Source organism: Centrocercus urophasianus, unplaced genomic scaffold, assembly GCF_019232065.1.
Source record: "Centrocercus urophasianus isolate 14NV4802_14NV808 unplaced genomic scaffold, USGS_Curo_1.0 seq_18, whole genome shotgun sequence".
In the NCBI taxonomy this organism is placed as follows: domain Eukaryota; kingdom Metazoa; phylum Chordata; class Aves; order Galliformes; family Phasianidae; genus Centrocercus; species Centrocercus urophasianus.
Genome location: NW_024884733.1, coordinates 16,192,242 through 16,211,405, shown reverse-complemented (window position 1 = coordinate 16,211,405; position 19,164 = coordinate 16,192,242). Strand labels below are relative to the sequence as shown.

The window sequence follows — 19,164 nt, the reverse complement described above, 5'->3', positions numbered from 1 at the left end:
TCTCACAGGTTAAGAACTGCTTCACAGCACAAATACGGAGCGAAAACTTTGTGAGATTTCCTAAGTGGTCCTTCTGAGCCCGACCGTGCAGCTGCGCGCCTCGCTGAGAAGCAACTCGAGCACGTGAGCAGCCGGAGCACGGCGCTGCCATTGCACTCCGCAGGTGCCCGGCGCTGAAGAAACCGTGAGAGATTTGCACCCAAATCACAGCAGCTGCTGCCTCCTTCCAAACATCCGTACACGGGCTTGACCTGACTGAGGTGATTTAGGTTTTGGACACCCAGCTAGCAGTACACACTTTTTTTTTTTCTTTTTTTTTTTTTTTTTTTTTTTTTTTCTTTACGGTGATCACACCTTGCATTTTGCAACGGCAGGCTGAAGTTATCGCAGTACCGCCTCTGGGCGGGGAAGCACCCTGACCTCCATGCCGGTCCCCCCCGCCCCGACAGCCACCCCTTACCTCCTGCTGCTGCTGTTGCTGCTGCTGCCGCCCTCTGCCGGCGGCCCCGGGCCGGTGAGGTGAGCCCCGCTTCGTGCCGCGGCCACACGCGGGCGGCAGCGCGGCGCCTCCCAGGCCAGCGGCTGCCTCGTGCCGCCTCGTGGCGCCTCGTGCAGCGGCGCGGGACCCGGCTCCCGCCCCGCGCGGCGGCTCGGGATGGGCAGCGCGAGGCCGGCAGGGAGCCGTTGCGCGTGCTGCTAGCCGGCCCCGAGGAAAACGAATGGGAAGTACAAGTCTCCTCTAAGCGTCAGTGTTTTTGAATAAGTATCAGCGGGTTTATAAAGATTAGGTCATTAATGGAATTTAGCAACGTCGCTGCCCGGTGTTCCGCAAGGGCCTGGCCGGAACCCAGCCCGCAGCTCAGCCGGGGCGGTGAGCCAGAAACTCTGCTCCTGCGTAACGCTACAGCCCCGCGCGTGCTGGAGGGATTTTTTTCAGTTGCTCAGGTCGTAGTGCAGCTACAAAACGAGCCCAGGGTCAGGACCGAGCGCGGGAGGAACGCAGCAATGCTTTCTCCCTTCGCACTATCTGGATTGGACTGCAGGTGCAGCCAGCCTGCTCTCCTTTGTGGGCCATGCACACTCAGAAGCTGGCAAGAAAATCTGAGATTACGCTTATTTTATGTATTGATCACCACATTGTTAGGAACACAGCACCACATTAGGAAAGGTTAGCAGAAATAAGTAACATCAGACATGCACCAACCATCTGGTCCACTTTTGTTCATACTAAATGTGTTATTTGTTTCCAGGTCTGCCCACAGGAGTTCTCTTTCCATTGCCAGAGTACTCCGTACAGATTGACCTGTCCCAGCACTGCCCTCTGAGAATACTGATCAAAAGAAGTTTAAAACAGAAGAATAAAATAATAATTAAAAAAAAAAAATTAAAAAAAGAGTTGTGTGAGCCTGCTGTGGCAGGGTTCAGTCTGAGTTTGGCAAGCTAGACTGGAAGCTGGTTTTCCCACTATGACCCACAGCAGAATACAGTGGAAGCCTCCTCCAGGAAGAGAGATGTACAGCTTTTATTGTGTGTTACAGATAACCACAGTACGCTTTATCAGTAGTCACTGTATGGATCTAAAAAGATATACAATTATTGTGAATATGCTATATTACTGAACTAGTATTACCATGAAAATGAAAAATCTTTACCAGACCAGAAGACTACTTATATCTGGCTTATCTCAGAGGTTTGTTAATTGTTTACAAATATTTTTGCTGTGTTGTATCCTGCAATTCTAGAACTGATGGACAACAACAGAGGCTTCAAAAGTCTTACCAAAATTCCCAACTTGATATACATGCTATAGCTAAGGCTTAAAACATTAAGTTCCAAACAAGTTCAAGTCTCAAATCTCTTAAGTCTCTTAAATCTCTAGATAGTCTAGATAGTCTAGATAGTCTAGATAGTGCTCTAATATGCTTGCTCCTGAGGACAACTTCCCCCCAAAATTATTTTTTAGTGTATACTTATGAGGGCTGCACCAAATGTAATGCCTCCTTTTTTATGATGTTGGCCGCGATATCAGAGTTGAGTGATGGTGGGATGCAGTAGAGGCTGAACCTTCCCAGTAGGTATCCTGTTACATTTTTTTGCTATCTGACAGAATTGCATCTGACATGGAAGTGCAGATGAAGCAAAGGTGCATCACTGAATTGGTTCCCAGTGATATTCATCAACACTTGGTGAGCATTTATGGATGCCAGACAGTGGATGTGAGAACAGCAAGGCAGTGAGTGGTGTGTTTCAGCAGTGGTGACAGCAACATGAAAGACAAGCCATGTTCTGGACAGTCATGCAGACTTCTGTGAGTGCGACATGCAGGCTCGTGTTTATCACCAGTGAAAATGAATACCTAATGGTGGTGACGACATTGAAAAACAATCTTTTGTAGCTGAAAATTTGCTCTATCAGTAGCATTATTGTGCTCTTTGTCTTTGTTGCTGTTTCCATGGAAATAAACAGGAGGCATTACTTTCAGAGCAACCTACATAAAATTCACTAGTAATTGACAAACACATTTGCAGTTTTTATTGTTGGAAAGTAAGCACATCTTTGGTAAATATCTACTACTTTGTCCTTTACTTAGTTTAAAAACTTAATTCATTTTTAAATCTAGGTTAATTCATTTTAAATAACTATTTATATAATTAATAAGGCTTATATGGCACAGTGCTGAATGAGATGAATGTGTCTACATAGCAAACCTGAATGATGTTTTCAGGTTACATGCCCTGTTAATTCTACATCCATGCTCTGGCTCAGTTTCTTTCAGTGCTCTTCAGCCAGGCACAGGAAGCTGAATCTGAATGAGAGCTTTCCAATGAATTATATTTCAACATTTAAAGGTGCCACAAGTCTAGAAAATACTGTCTAGTTAAATGATACATTCTGCAGTATGTACTGAATTGTATGTTAAAAGCTACAGCAAACCAATTAGTGTAAGATTGAAATAATATATTATAGCTGCAGTATTTCCTAAAAATGTCTGTTTCACCACTTGTGCAGTAAAACAGAAAAAATACTCACTATGCATGCTTGTACAAGTTGTAGGTGACTGCTTGCTCCCAAAGGCACAGGCCACAGTTAATGTGAATGAAAGCCTGACAACAAATATTGGCTTCTGTATTATTACAAAAATCCAATTAGAAAGTGAATGCCTGAACTGGTATTTTTGCTGTTTGCATACAGAATTTCTTCACTTTTTCTAAAAGATACTATGACATGTCCTTTAAGAAGCGCAACAGCTTTAAGCAGAGCCTGTAATTTCAGAGGAGAAATGTTTGGCTTACAGAGTTTTGGGGATTATTTTAAACATATCCAAGAAATGGTAAGGTTATTTTTAATAATAATTACAGTCTTATTTGTTCTACTACAGTTTTTTTATTCATCTGTCTCTTTAAAGGCTCTTGTCTTACATTTGAGACAATAAATAGCATACTTTACAATAAATAATATTCAACTCAAAAGTATTGTATGTAGAAAATAATGTAACACTGTAATAGGATCTTCAAGATCTTCAACTCCATCTTATATATTCTGCAGCAAAAATAACATTTCTAGTAGGAAGGAATTACTTATAAACCTAGCAAGATCTACACATTCATGTGTGTAAACAACTTAACAAGGTTTATTATGCTTCCAGAAAAGCTTTGCTTTTACAGTAAGTTTCAAGCTAAATGTTATCATAATATGGTATATTATATATAACAGTGTTGTATTTAGCTCCATCACAAATTTAATTTGAAAATAAAAATGGAGTGCCATTATTTACAATGAAAAGTAACTTTTCCTTCACAGGTGACTGTATCTGCGTGTGAACAAAATGTTGGGGCGAGGCATTCCAGATGAACTGCAGCTGAGGTTGGACGAGGATGATTTCATGATGAACTGTGGTGGTTCTGGCAATAAACACCTGGAAATGATATGAAAAATATAGCAGAATTTATAGGTAAGACCAAGATTCAAGATTGAAGCAGTTAGTTGTTCATGTGCTTACTTTATAATGGTTAAATACAAGAAAATACGTATGATAAGCACTATTTATAACACATAAGGAATACTAGGCAATGAATAACTCATTAAACAGATCCTAAGGTCAGGGACAGTTTAGCAAAATTTCAGGATGGTGTAAGATAATCAAACATCTTGCCAGTTCTCAATGTTTAAAGCAAGAAGGTAAATAAAAACAGTGGCATCCTGTGCAACACTGCCATCCAAATTTAACATTTCACTCATTGTCTTTGTTATTGTAGAACTACTTGTTCAATTTAAACTGGGTAAAAACTGCAGTTTATGTTAACTAGATTATTAAAATTTAAGTTGCTAAAAAATGTTTATTAGAAAAAAAAAACAAAACAATTTCTCAGCTTTGATTTCCTGCTGTCCTTCCCTAAAAATTGCCATGCTAGCATCACAGTTCTTGTAAAGCAAGAAACAGTGATGCAGCAACACTGTGAGTCACATGATTTATATTTCTATATTCATACAGCTATATTGTTCGTATTTTATATAATGCTATAAAAGTGATTTATCATTTCTAATACTCATTCTTAAATCTGTTTTTATTTTATCATTTACTAATAGTTGCAGAAATTATTACATGAGCACAGTAACTGCAGACATAACATCCATACAAAATCAGAGCGTTGTAATGAGTTATGGCAGCGTTAGGATGGATGAACACAACACATTATATAAATTATTGCTTAAAAAATCATTGCATCATTCTACTGAGTCATATTGATTAATGATGAATAAGTTAAAGGATTGATCTTACGAATCACGTTATTATCAAAATATTATTATTATTTTCATCAATTTACAGGGGGGAAAAAAACGTCTGATTTGTTCTGGGCTGGTGATGTGTTTCATAGCTCACTACCTCACCAGACTGAGTTCTGTGTTTTCTTGTTGATACAGAGAACAGCCCTAGTGCCTGTCAGAGAATTTGTCATAATGCCACTTAGCAAGCTGTAAGGATCTAGTAATAGATGGTATTTTTCACATTTCTTAAATATTCTAACATCAGTGAATTTATCAAAATGTGGAAGGTCTGGCACTTTATACAGTTCATTTCTTGGCTATTATCTGAAGAGGTTTTGGTATAACTTTTGAGTAGTCTCATTGTTTTCTCTACACTTAATTTTGTGTGGAAAAAAAGGCATTAATTCCCATTTGCACTATTACTCCTATTCATTCTCTGCATCACATAGAGTGGATGTAGAGTTAAGGAGCTGGGATTGAGAACAAATCTAAAAAATGGAAAGAAGAACCCCTGCTGTTTTCATTACATCCTTTTTCTCTTCCTATGTACAAATAGATTTTACCAAATAAAGGAGTATCTGCTAACTTTGAAAGCTTTAGTCATCAACACAAAACAAAAAGCAGTGTTCTGGTCAGAAAAAAAAAAAAAAAAAGACAAAGGGAGTTCTTCAAGTTAGACATTAGAGAGTCTTGAAACAATGTCTTTTTCGTACATTTATTAAATTATCTCTGATCTCTTGCACCTGCAAAATTTAACTATTAGGCAAAAAAATTATTAGTGGTAGTGCAGCTTCTTATGTAATTTAAGGACAGAAACTTAGATGAAACAATACTGTATTTCTCCCATTTCTAGAAATAGTGGTTCATTGCCTTACATGATATGGGGCACAGTAGGTAAGAGCATTTGTTTCCAAACATATCTTTCATCTCACAAATTCAGAATGTCATGGTTAACTACCATATTGCTTTACCAGGTCCTAGATTCCTCTGGCTTGCAAAAGTTTTGAATAAACTTCCATTCAGTGTCAAAATAAACACAGAAACCAGAGATGAAAAAAGTTTTGTTGGGTCATCCATTCCACCTCTTTCCAAATGCAAGATTGTTAGCTGCAGTACATTAGAGTAATCTGATCAGTTTGAATAGTTTGTGGTTGGTTACAATGAAAAATTTTCTGCAGTATTAACAGTAAAAGCAATAAAAACTTCAAGCCTGAAGATTTTCTACTCTGAACTAAACCAAATTACTTTACCGGACTCCTGCTGCAGCTCAGTAATGTTGATATTGAATAGGATTCGTTTTGTGGCTAAGGTACTTCGACTTTTGCTGTGACCAAACAAATGCAGTTTTCAGCTGGTTTTGAATTGTTAGATCGCCTTTAGATTTATACGACAATAACAAATGAATTTAGTATATCAAATAACTGGCCTTAGGTATACCAAGTACACAATTAAGTCATAAATTTAACAGATAATTTATCAAAGTTTTTGCTTTTCACATGATATTTAACTCACGAAGCTCTTCTCTAATATAGCGTCTGTGACATGTTTCATATAAACAAAGTTTTTGTATTTTATATACGTAATAATTCAAATTGCCATTATGGATAGAATTTGGAGCCTAAGTAATTTGAAACTTATGTTAAATTTTCCATCTAAGGTTGTTAAATTACAGAGCATTGACTCCCACACTGGGAGGATTTTCAGTGATCCCCGTGCTGACAATATGATCCTTATTGTATCCAGTTGAAAAACTAAACCAGCCAATGGAGAATCGGGTAAGTGCCAAAGAGGTTTTTTTTTACTATATGATGCTGTTTTGCAAGGTTTGAAAACATATTTATGTTCTGTGAGATGAAATAATAAAACTTGAAATCTGTAGGGTTTGGAAATCAACTTTGCAAAACTGTGCAATACAGTAAATCAGATGGCACTTACCTGACCCTTGGCTGGAGCTGAGGCCCTATAGCATCCCACTGCGAATGTCAAGCCAGAAGTATCATACATGTTAGGATACCTCTAGGAATGCAAATCTGGAATCAATGACTTTGAGGGATCTGAGAAGGGGAAGAAAGGAAATTTTCAGTTCACTTTGCAAAAAGCCTTTGCTGCAGCTACTTGAGCAGTTGGCAATCAAGATTTTAATAAGTGTAGTTTCACACAAGATCTGAATACCTAATTTTTTGGGAAGCACTTCATGACAGGACTAGAGAGCTCAAAATGGTCTTCATTTTCTATCAAGGGAACTGGGTTTTGTTTTTTATTTTTGCCTTTCTTTTTGTTTTTTTGTTTGTTTGGTTGGTTGGTTTCCTTTTTTTTTTTTTTTCTTTTAATATTTAGTGAACTAGGTTTAAAGGGAAGTGTGGCAGTAGTGGCTTATATTAATTCTGTCCCAGTATTACCTTTGATCATTGTATTTTAGGAAGAGAACACTAAAGTACATACCTTGTATCATCCCAGCTAGGACTAATTCCAGTCAGGGATCCTCTTGAGTCTGATGAATATTTGTACACCACTAGCAGGCAGTGCTTACAAAGCTGCACTATTCGTTGGCAACACTGTAGTTGCTCAGGAGTCACCACCTCTGTGCTTTTACTGAATATGGTTTCCCAAGAGTTCCTGTTATGGAAACAAATAAGACTTCATGTTTTCTGCAATCTGTGAGCTTTATTCATTTATATCAGATTTAACAATAGAGGAACAGGAGAAAATGCATTAACATGCCTGTTTACAGAAATATTCTATACTATTTAACAAATAATTCAGATGCTGGGAGTCCAAATACCATATTAAAAAGTTAATTTTCATATGTGAAAACTCCCAAATCTATTTTTCATTTAATATGTTCCTTAAGCATTTATAGGGCTATTACTTAGGTTTAGCACGTAAAGATTTGCTGTCAAGTAATTGTAGATGGTGTCTTGCAACAGGAATAAGAAAAATCACTATTTTTAACAGGCCACCAGCTGAATGCAGATCTGATGTGATATTAATAAAAGCAAAATGTTATTTATAAATCTCTCCACAGCACAATAATAACTTAAGTTCATAATACCAAGAAATCAATATTAAAAGAACATAAAGGAGATTAGCACACATTCTGCTTTCCTGTCCCAACAAGAAGAAAAATTTTAAGCTTAGTCATTGAAATACTGCTTATTATCCCATCTGGCCATATGGAGGTGATCTCCCACTATTAAGTACAACTTACAAGGTGCATGTACAGAAGCTTTCTTTTCTAAATGCAGACCATCATGCTTTTGTTTGTTTTCTTAAAAAGCCATTTCCGTTTCAAAAACAATAACAAAAAATGAAAAAATAAATGATAAAACATACCTGATATGTTTATTACAGAAGTTGATATTAGTTTTAGTATATACACTAACACTTGTGTTTGTGCCTATGTTATGCTTCATGCAAAAGCCTGATCAGATTACAGACCATTATCTATGTTCTAAAGGCAATGTGGTCGCTGTTAAGGCCACTTTTTCATCAAAACATTTCCCAGTACCACAGATGGCATTGTAAGCTCGATGCTTTTTACTTGGTTATTAAAGAAGCACTTCAGAGAGTGAGGGAAATTTGCTGCATCTATTTTTTGGGATCAACATGGCATTTGGGATGATTTACCTTTTCCCACTGAGATCAGTAGTAGACTTTACATCCCTGAGGTAAGATGTTTGTTCTTAAAACAATGGATTTTAGTACACATCAAAGAACCAGCATGCCTTCTTCAGCCTAATGAGATATATATTTTTTTAATTGCAATGTATTAGCATGCAATTATGAATATTAATGAGTAAAACAAACCACGTATACCTGATTTTTCAGCCTGGATTCCCAGTCTAAATAGTATGTGCAAGCTGAAACCGTTCAGTCCTACAGATTTTCCATCGCATAGGTAATATTCAACTGACAAAAGTATTTGTCTCATTAATTCTTATCCATATAATGAGTTAAGAAACATGTTTTCTAAGGCAAAGGTGTTTATTTAATAAGCAGAATAATTATACTCCTTGAAGAACTGCTTTCCTTAATGTATTTTTCTCAATATTGTTCCCTGACCATGAAATTTTCACATTTACTACTGCATGAAAATTAATCTACTGTCTTTATTATTTCTTCCACCATGTGACATCTGGTGGAAAGGAGCAAAATGAAGTTCTAAGTATTACATTCGTTCACCGGATTCACAGTGTTACACGTAATTATTTTCTAATTCAACCCATAAATCTCCAAAATCTCCTGCTAGAAACTCTCCTGATAAATTCCTTAAGTTCTGGGCATTGAGGTCTGTGATTACTTTCCCACAGTTATGAGAGACTTTATCAGTGAAGAAGAATATATGGCCTGCTATAATAATGGTTGATAACGAGTGTGATGATATACAATTACCCTAATAAAAAAGATTGATGTTTGGAAATATATGTGTGAATTTTAATGAGATTTCATATAAGTGTTACTGATCAATTTCCTCCATAAGCTGCACAGATTCAGTTCATACTCCGTTATACTGCAATCACAATGACTGGAGTACTGTTACCCAGTGAAGCTTAATTTATTATGCTGTAACTTAAGTTTCCATACATGAGTAAGAAATCACTGAGCTCTTAATAGATCTAGAGAATATTATGCTTGGTTGTGTAATACTTTCAATTATTTCTCATAGTTTTTAAAGCCATCTCAGGTCAACTGTATCTTCTGGTTAGTTGTAATTGTTTACTATGTAGTAATACAAACGAAGCCTTATGAAATCATCTATATCCATGTAATTTCACTAGGATTTCTTTGGTTTTTTTGTTCAGTCTTCTTGCTAATAAAAAAAAAAAAAAAAAAAAAAAAAAAAAAAAAAAGCGCTAATGGCTATTATCTTTCTTATTCTCCTAAGATGTACATATTAATTGATAATAAAAGTGCCATACTTCTTGATGTATTTTCACATACTCATACTGTTTATTGATTAGCACAGTCATACCTCCCTCCACACATTTGTCCCCAAATTCTACACATGCCCTTCATTTATTCTAAACTGTTCTTTAAAATGGCACAGTTAACCCTAAGGATGACAGATGAGAAGCTGGTCTCTGTTGCATAGTTGTCTTGAGGTCTGTGTTGAGCATTACATGGCAAGAGTGATTTATTGCAACTGAATAAACAACATATTGACTAGATACAAACATCCTTTCAACTTGCTTGCTTCTATTAATTGTGTAGCAGGTATGTTACATGTAGAATGATCTCAACACATAGTGGTTATTCATATATATATTTTTACAGTATTTTTAGAAATTTTTACATAACAACTCCTTTTACAAGGAATTGGATGTTTGTCAAAGAGCATAGCTCCACTCACAAGTCAGCTGGGACTTGATCTGCATCAATGAAAGTATTGCTAGATGGGAAATCCTGCTCTTCATTGAACCCAAAGACTGTTTCCCTGAGCCAAGTGAACAGAATTCTTTATTGGTTTTGAACAAAATATATTATTTTTAAAAAGAAAAAGCTTAAAAGATATTTTTTTTCAATGCATATTAGATGATTTGCAAAAGAAAACACTAAAAATAAGATTCAAAATAAGAATAGCATTACTGAAAGGGAACATATAATATTATATCACAGCAAAAAACTTTTGACTAAAAGATTTGCACACCTCTACTGCCATTAAGAAGGGACTCTTTAGCTGTTGAGGACTGTGTAAAAGAAGTGTTTTAGATTGGAAAAACAAGCTTAAGAAAAGGTTTCTGTGTTAACTTTTTGAGCATGCTAAATTCCTGACAGCTACTTCTAACAAGTCTTAACCCTAAAAAAAAAAATAAGATGACTTAACAGTTCGCACAACAACAAACCTTCAGCAATGAGAAAATAACTGTAAGACAACAACAAAATCGATGACCTTTTGGATGCTCTCAGATCCCTCATTTTTGTTAGCACATTCTTCTATTATGTTAGGAAATAATTAACAAGTGCAGTACATGTGTTCTCTACATACAACAAATAACTGCAAGAGAAGAATATATTGAGCTTGATTCTTTTGTAGATACAAAGCCATTAGCATACGACATTTGTCGTTCATCTTCAATAAGCCACTTGAAACATCTTATGTAAGCTACTAAAATCCCATCCCATTCTTTTAAAAACTGTATATATACTTTCAGAAAAAATGTATTTTTGTATGCAATATATCTCATATTTACACATTACCATTTTATCAAGAAATGTGGAGAATCAGACCACAGGTATAAAAAATCCTTACACAAATGTCATTGATTTCAGGAATGTAGATTTTGAAGCATAGGATATTGAACTTTTAAAATATGGCCTGACTGCTCTTTTCTCTCTAGAAAATTTATTTGTAATCCAAGCATATCTGCTTACCTCAGTGTGCACATTTCCTATTCTGCACATACTTAAATTCCCACCACTGTGTGAACCAGCAAACATAATCAAGCTCAAAAATTCTGACCCATTTTTTGTAAATGACAGAACAGAGATTGCGTTTGGCAAGAGATAGTTGCACCTGAGATTGAACTTTCCTCTCACAAGTCTTGAGACAGCAATGATTTTTTTGAGAGTAAGTCCACATTTGACACAGTGACCTGGCCTAAAAATTGTGGATTATCCAAATGAAAGAGTTGAACAAAAGCTCAGCTATTTAGAAAATTAGATTATGTCCTCAGATTATTATATTTGTGAAAATCTTACTAAATGTTGGATTCCATTACTGAAAGAGTTGGCATAGGTTATTAGATTTCCAATTATACTACATCTATACATTGTTTTAAAATGAGTTCAATGTATTACAGTGTTCTCTTGAATGAATATGAGCAATAAAGTATGCTTGCATTGATCGTAACTGTGAAGTTATTAAAAAGATTAAGATATTAAGTAAAATGGGCTTACCCTGAATTACAGAAACAGTTCCACAGACCTTGACCATGGCTCCAAAGTAAACGATTAAATACACGGTTAAAGAGACGGTACAGATGTAGATTTTCAATGTCTGGAGCCTTCCAGACATGCTGGAGGACCGCACGAACACTTGTCTTGACTATATCCAAAACCTAGGTAACAGTATTTGAAGCGTATCAAAGAAAGGCATACTGCAAAATCTAAAAAACAACTGTTCTCTGATTCACTGCACACACAGATCACTGCATAGCTGTAAATTCCCACAGATGACTACATTTCATTTCTGTGCATTCAGCAGCAAACCTTTATGAGATGCTTTTCCTGTCAATAAAATTTTGGAAAACTAAATAAAAATGTTTTATTTTTATTGCAAAAAAGTTCTTTTCCTTTTTTTTTTCAGTCTGTTGAATACTAGCTAATTTAAACGGCAAAAAGCATTTGAAGTGAAACAAAATTAGAGACTAGAAGCAACATAATTAACAACCCAAATATTATAAATTTGAAGATTATCTCTTTTTCCCCTCCCTTTTAAAATGCCATGTATTTTATAAAGAACTAAAATGTCCTGAAAAACTAAAAAAGCTGCTTCTGGTTTAATGTCTGTTGAAACTCAGCATTTGCACTAGATCAAACTATTTTAATTTAGCTTTCAGCTGAGAAATAAGCTAGTGAAATAAGCAACAAAATAGGAAAATATTTAAAAAGTAAAAAGAGTAATGTCTATGGCAATGAAAGACATTTTAGATATTTTATATATATATATAAAAATATAAAATGGAAAGTGGGATTCATCATGTCTGTTTTTACATCTGTAAGTTCTCTCCGGTCAGTCGTCTAAGATCCCTCTATACTTACTGGAAGGAAACAAGCTGAAAGAATGTACTGACATCTGTTTATTCAGATACATCAATAAAACCAGGAATAGGAAGCAGTAAACTTCCAGAACACTCTAGTAGTAACTTGGCCCCTCATTGGAGCTCCGAACTCTGCCCTAAAAGAGCCTATGGTGCATGTAGCCTTTAAAAAAAAACAACAACAACAACAAAAAGAACAAAAAAAAAAACCACAAAACCAACCACATACCCATAATTTTACATAACGTGGGCACCCTTGTTGCCTCTTTATAAAAATATCATCTCCAAAAAAGTATCACACTCAACCGAGCGGTGAACTGATGAAGGTATTCTTTCAGTGTAAGATGTTGCAAATTTGAAAATTTAGAAAGTATGGTACTCTCTGTGGCAACTTTTAGATGTATGAAAGACAGACTTGTGTGGCTAAATATATAAGTCTCAAAGGGTGAAGGAGATTTAATAAAAACAAAATATAGAAGCATGATGTAGAATTTCAGTTTTTTAGATCTGCATAACAAACTGTTGTTCGTAAATAGTCTTATCACACTCGACAAACAAACAAACCTGTGGATGTCTGATAAAAACCCGGATGAGATGTGTCATTGACATGTTATTTGAGCTCTTTTTTGAAGAAATAGGATTGTATTCATGTATAGGTGTTGTTTTAATCCAGTGCATATAGTTACAACGAGAACACTGCTGTCCTATCTGTTCAGAATCTTTGCAAATACAGTTGAAAAAACAGGCTGTGATCTCTCACATTTGATCCCCAAGAGTGAGACAGAAAGATTAGATGCCACTGAGTAGCCTTTTTTTTAGCATCTGGATAGAGCCTTGCATCTTATAGCAAGCTACAGTCAGGTACTATGGAGGAGGAAAAAAAACAACCTGCTCTGTTTTTGCTGTGTTGACATTGCCAGTACGCCAGAGTGGGAAATATCACAGTTAATTGTTCTTAATTTGCAAACACAGCCTCAATCATCCATTTAAGAAAAAGAGACAAGGCATTGCAAAAGGGCTGGAACTTCATGGAGCATACAGACCCATTTTTCTAAGCTAATTTCCCTAGATTGCCTTCATCTTTCTGTTTACATCAATTTACATCATCATCATAGCCAATTATCTAAGTGTAACAGAACAAGATGTTATAAAAGAGTATATTCAAAACAAGATGAACAGACCTCTGGTAACCATCAAAACAGTTTTTAAAGAAATTATGTAAAGTGATGTAACACAAAACAGTCACAACTCCTGTCATACAGAAGTCTCTTTTTCCTAAAAGTCTTGGAAGATTAAATTTCATTTTAGCATGTACTGATTTCATAGCTTTCTTCTAAATTCCTCCTTTAACTCTGCTGTAATGTTGTAATGTTAGAAGGGAAGAATATGAGCAAGAGTTTAATTTCTCTACATTATGTAGAATAATATTTAAGAAAATACATCTGTCAGGGACAAGCACCGTGAAATCTTGTGCATTGCCCAGGTATTTTCTTCTCGTTTTTTTAGAACTTGCCAGTAATTCTGAAGTATAGTTAAGGGGACTGAGTTCCTGTTTTGTATTTCACAAAGTTGCAGAAAGTACCTTTGAGACAGATTCTTTACTTGCATAAATATGCTTCACCTTGAGCTCTTTTCTGCTTTACCCACCCCACTGGAATATAAAACACACTTCTTTCAAATCAACAAAAGCTTACATTTGGCAGTCCTGAGCTGCAATGTCATTGTCAAAGTTAATCCATTTTTATGAACTACCCTTCCAAGAATAACTATCTGATAGCTTGAAGGGATTGAGGCTAAAAACAGTAAAGAAAAAAAAAAAATTTCCAGCGTCCAAAGATGAAGGGCCCACTTGTGCTTCAAGAATCATTAGCTTCCCAAGTAGCAAATGATGCCCCCCAAAAGAGCAGCAAAAACAACCATATTCGTGGTTGTGCAGTTTTACCAATAACAGCCTAGCATATCAACCTGTATCATCCCAACGTAAATGTGCCCTTGCCTTTACATGACTGCCAGCCAAATAAAGGGCATAACTAACCTATACTGTAGACTTTTGGAAATTATAATAATAGTGCTTACAAGAGAACATTCTGAAAAGAATGAAAAACAAGAATAGGGGGATGGTGAAGACAGAAAAGGAAAGGAAGGTAGAGAGGAAAAACGAATAATTGGAGAAAGAGAGAAAAAAAAGAAAACAAAGTACCTTAACTAGTCTTTTGTGAAAGCCCTGTATATCAGTTGTAATTATGGGCCTCATTCAGGGACCCTTATTCACACTCCTAGCTGCACAGACTAAAGGAATCAATTCTGGCAACACAATCTCTATTATCTACAGCTGCCCCATAGACTTCTGCTGCAAAGAGATGTTTGCTGCAGCAGCAGCATGAATTTGAGACAATTAGCTATATATATACATGTATATGTACCTATATCTGTCCATCTCCCCATCCTCCCAGCAACTCTTCCTCTATATCACTACAAGTCCACACTAAGCCTATCTCTGGATTTGCACTGAAGGTTATAACTGCCACATGCACACAGTGGAAAAGACCTATGTGAATGCCTATTGGCATTGCAACAGTCATTCCTGTAACAAGAACCAAATTAGATCATTTTAGACAAAGGAATATTCAGCGGAAAAGGTCTAGGATACGAAAAAAATTAAACAATTTCAGCAAATGAAGACGGCTGCTGTACAGATTCCTGACAATGGACAAGAAGTCTGCTAAGTTATAGTGCTGCCACTTGACATGGTTAAAGAAGAATTCTAGTTATGTTATAGCTTTCCACGCTGTCAAGTCTGTCATGTCTAATTTAACTTTTAAAAGCTGTATAGATGCACATTCAATGTAGCATCTGAACTTCATAATTTGACTTGAATAGTCAGATATATTTCTATCAAATGATATCACATTAAGGTAATGTTCTCTCTGTCCAGTACGAAAACAAGCATTTAATGCAATGTTCAATAAAATACAGTTTGAAAGCCTGAGAATCATAGGGCTGATTTTAAATAAAAGTTGAGATGAGGATCAGAAATTGTTCTCCTGTTCAACCATCAACCAACCTTTTCCAATGATAGTATTTATCATGTGTGCAGCGCTTTTATTAAGTTGCTTACTTTTATGGTCTATAAAATAGATTGTGAAACTGAGAAATACAGAAATTAAATGCCTGGAACAGATATGCTAACCGACATATTTTGTCAGTGACTGAAACTAAAATCCAAATACTGCTTTAGGGTCACCTAAGTACTAACAAAAAAAAATTTATTCTACAGCAAGTTAAATAAAAAGTTAAATAAATATTATATTGGGAAGATGACTGACTGACATATGTTATGTCACACAGATATGTCTGGCATCCTATACTGTGTCAGTTTTTAAAAAGAGAAAAAATTCTTCAGCTGCTGTATACAACAGTAGCTCATAGACAGCAGATGAATAAAGACAGAATGATAAATAAATGTAATTATTCCTTTCTAAGACTAAAGTAGACAGTTGAATGCTATAACAATGTTAAAAATCTGTGCTTGGCTGGCCTGTTTTTTCTTTAACATGATCTGTTGTAAAACAGTGTGTCAAAGACTCAACTAACGAAGTGCAAAATCACTAACTCCTAATGGAGTTTTAACATTCCTAGTCTGAAATTATTGACTAACCTATCCTTATCAATCAAATCTGCTGAATCAGTATCCTTCTCAGAATGTTTGCTAAAAGGATAGGTATCCAAGGGCTTTTTTTTTCCCCCTTTTCTTTCAGCAGTCCAGTTTTTAAAGAAATTGTTTTTGTAATTATATTTCAGAATAATTACACTTGTCTAAATACGGAGCATCATCATTACCTGTAATAGGATTAATCCATATGCATTAGAGAAACTAGCCAGTATTGGAACATCTCAAGTCACTCTCAAAAACTGCTAAACACCAGTAGGCACACTACTATTTGTCTACCCCGGATGATCTTGAGAGAACGAAATCTGTACCACTTACTTTTCGTTGCTTTACAGAATCCAGTTTTACTAACCAATATGATGCCACTTTTGTTTTATGGTACTTCCAATTATCCATTATCTGTAGTCATTGCAAAACAAAAGAAAAAAATAAATGCATGTAAAAATAATCACAATCTGACACTTCATTCACAGATATTCACAATTTTAACATATGGAATTTCTAGAATATCTCTGTGTAAAAAGATTCTCTCTAAAATATTTTCAAATTCATATTGGGAGACATTTGCCAAGATATGTTCAGCAGTTTAATCCTTCCATCTTTAGTACCTAGATTTTGACAGCCCTACACTACAAAGCAGACAGAAGCCTGTCTTGACTGACACAGTTGTGATTCATTCAAAACAGCACTGTGAGTTCCACAATGCATAACAGTTTCTTTGTTTCATAACGGACATTAGATCCACGTCGAAAACATGCTTTCTATAAATGATCATTGTTGTTGAGCAATATTTTCCTTTTACGATGTCGGCTAACAAAATAGCTTAAACTGTGAGCATACATTTTTACTATTCTATCTTTGTGTTCTATTCCAGACCTATGGCCAGCTCTGCTTGACAGCTAATATACAATTACTTCTTTACTTCCATGAAGAAATACTTTCCAACAGAAATTGATTAAAGACAGATGAATTTTAAGGAGAATTCTGCAGTAAGAAATAGTATTTAAAATCATCCTAGCGCTCTATTTAGAATGCACCACTAGATGGAGTGCATTTACAAACACACACACACACACACACACACGTAGATAGATAAATATGCATATGCTCTTGCATTTCTGAAAGTAAAATTAATGATGAATTTTATTTCTAGTTTTGAGAAGAGAATCCAAACATGCTATTTACAAATGCTGTCTTTTAAAATCAACTAAATCAACCACCAATACAGGACAATTCCTTTCCACTGTGATGCATTTGCACAGATTATTGGAGACTTAAAAACATTTCTACAAATTCAAAAACTCACAGAAGAGAATAAAGAGCATTTCCAACTGGATAAGGAATTAGCCTGATGAATTTCAACGCACCGTGAGCTGCTTACTTACATCACAATACAGGGGTTAAATTAAATGACTACATCCCTCTATTTCTACTGAATTGAGAAAAAAACTCTCTATTTTTTTCTTTTCCAAGCTTACGTTAGTTTCTTTGCAGTAGAGATCTATAAGAGATTTAAATACCATATATTTTTTCTTATATAGCCGAATATTAGATGTTGCTTTTTAATTCTCCCTCAGATCAGGGATTGCTTCATATATCAAGTGGTAAGGCTGATGGAATGTTGGATGTGAGAAAATGCAAGCTAGCAGGCTATAGGAGCCAAAAAAAAGAGTGTGAATTGTGATCGTTATGACTAGCAACCTCCCAGCATAGCTCTCTGTGTTCTCCGTAAGCATATTCAAATTAAACATGTCAGGATCTGCACTAACAATACCAGATAAAATATAAACTGTTAATGAGTTGTAACATTATTCTTAACTTACTTCAAAGTCTGAACTGTCTCCACAATGAAAAACTGATTTTTCCTAATCTTTCTGATAGTTGTCATATATTTTATAAAGGCATAAGAATGTTTTCAGTGCTGCTTTTTTAAGGTCAGAAAGTGTGCAAAGCTGCAAGCTTTTGAAATCTTTGAATTATCCTGAGTTATGGAAGTTCTAAGGCCACAGGAGCTCATGAATCATAAATTGAACTTTCTACTTTTTTTCATTCTAGCAGCATAAACAGTAAGTATCTAGACTGTAATTCTTCTTTCTTATTTATAGATACTTACTTCTTCTATAATTAATTCTGATTCTTCATCTGTTTTTCCTGGGAACTTCATTCTCATGTCATTGAAAATGAGTAGAGCCTCTTTTGTCAAAGCGACTTCTTGCTCTTTAGTTTTCTGCTGCAGTAAGGACTCACTCTAAAAACAATATTAAGTAGAGGGAAAAAAAAAAAAAATCAGGCATGATATTAGATTGTCAGATGATAACAAAGATATTTCCTTGATAAAAAAAATTCTAAACAAGGAAATATGGAATACACTTGAGAAATGCACAGACATAGTACCTGATACATATCTGACATACATATATACCTTGTACATTAACCCATCAAGGTTACTTTCAGTTGTAAAGAGATGCAAGAAAAGCCAAGTTTGAGCGCATGTTTGTTTGAAACAAGGTAAGAAAATATATGATAGATATTCATATTGATTACCACTTAGAATTTAGATTTGATGTGAGATAACTAAGTTCAATATAATTAAAAGAAATTCTTACTAAAAACTTCATTTTAGGTCTGTCTGCACAGCAACAAATTTAAATTAATATTTAACAGAAACTGCCAATTATATGACTTTGTGCAAAGTCTTCAAGGAAACATAAAGAAGCAAAAACATTTTAATCACACTCTGATCCATGGGTTTCTGGCATTGTCTTCAGTTTTCTAGGATATTGCTAAATATCTACAAATCCACTTTTGATCATAACTGCTATAATAATACATCTGTAATTCCCAAATGTAAATGTTGGGTTGTAATGTTGGGTTGGAAGGAACTTTGAAGATCATCTATTTCCAATCCCCAAGAACAGGCTGCCCAGAACCCCACACAACCTGGCCTTCAGCACCTTCCTCCAGGGA

At 35.4% G+C, this 19,164-nt stretch overlaps 1 protein-coding gene across 20 annotated transcripts in view; it reads right to left on the bottom strand.

Moving 5' to 3' along the window:
* Positions 1-1,506: 1,506 nt before the first annotated feature.
* Positions 1,507-19,164, bottom strand: part of TTLL7 (tubulin tyrosine ligase like 7) — a 75,286-nt gene continuing 57,628 nt past the window's right edge. For 17 of the 20 annotated variants that reach the window (XM_042819186.1, XM_042819200.1, XM_042819187.1 and 14 more), the window contains 5 exons: positions 18,311-18,445; positions 16,516-16,596; positions 11,665-11,825; positions 7,210-7,383; positions 1,507-3,916 (listed from right to left, as the gene is read on the bottom strand). In XM_042819186.1, the coding sequence (XP_042675120.1) occupies positions 3,796-3,916; positions 7,210-7,383; positions 11,665-11,825; positions 16,516-16,596; positions 18,311-18,445 (672 nt within the window). In that variant the 3' untranslated portion in view covers positions 1,507-3,795. Of the gene's footprint in view, positions 3,917-6,702; positions 6,822-7,209; positions 7,384-8,394; positions 8,503-11,664; positions 11,826-16,515; positions 16,597-18,310; positions 18,446-19,164 lie in introns of those variants that run through there. The other 3 variants (XR_006168866.1, XR_006168867.1, XM_042819205.1) reach the window with 3 other exon arrangements.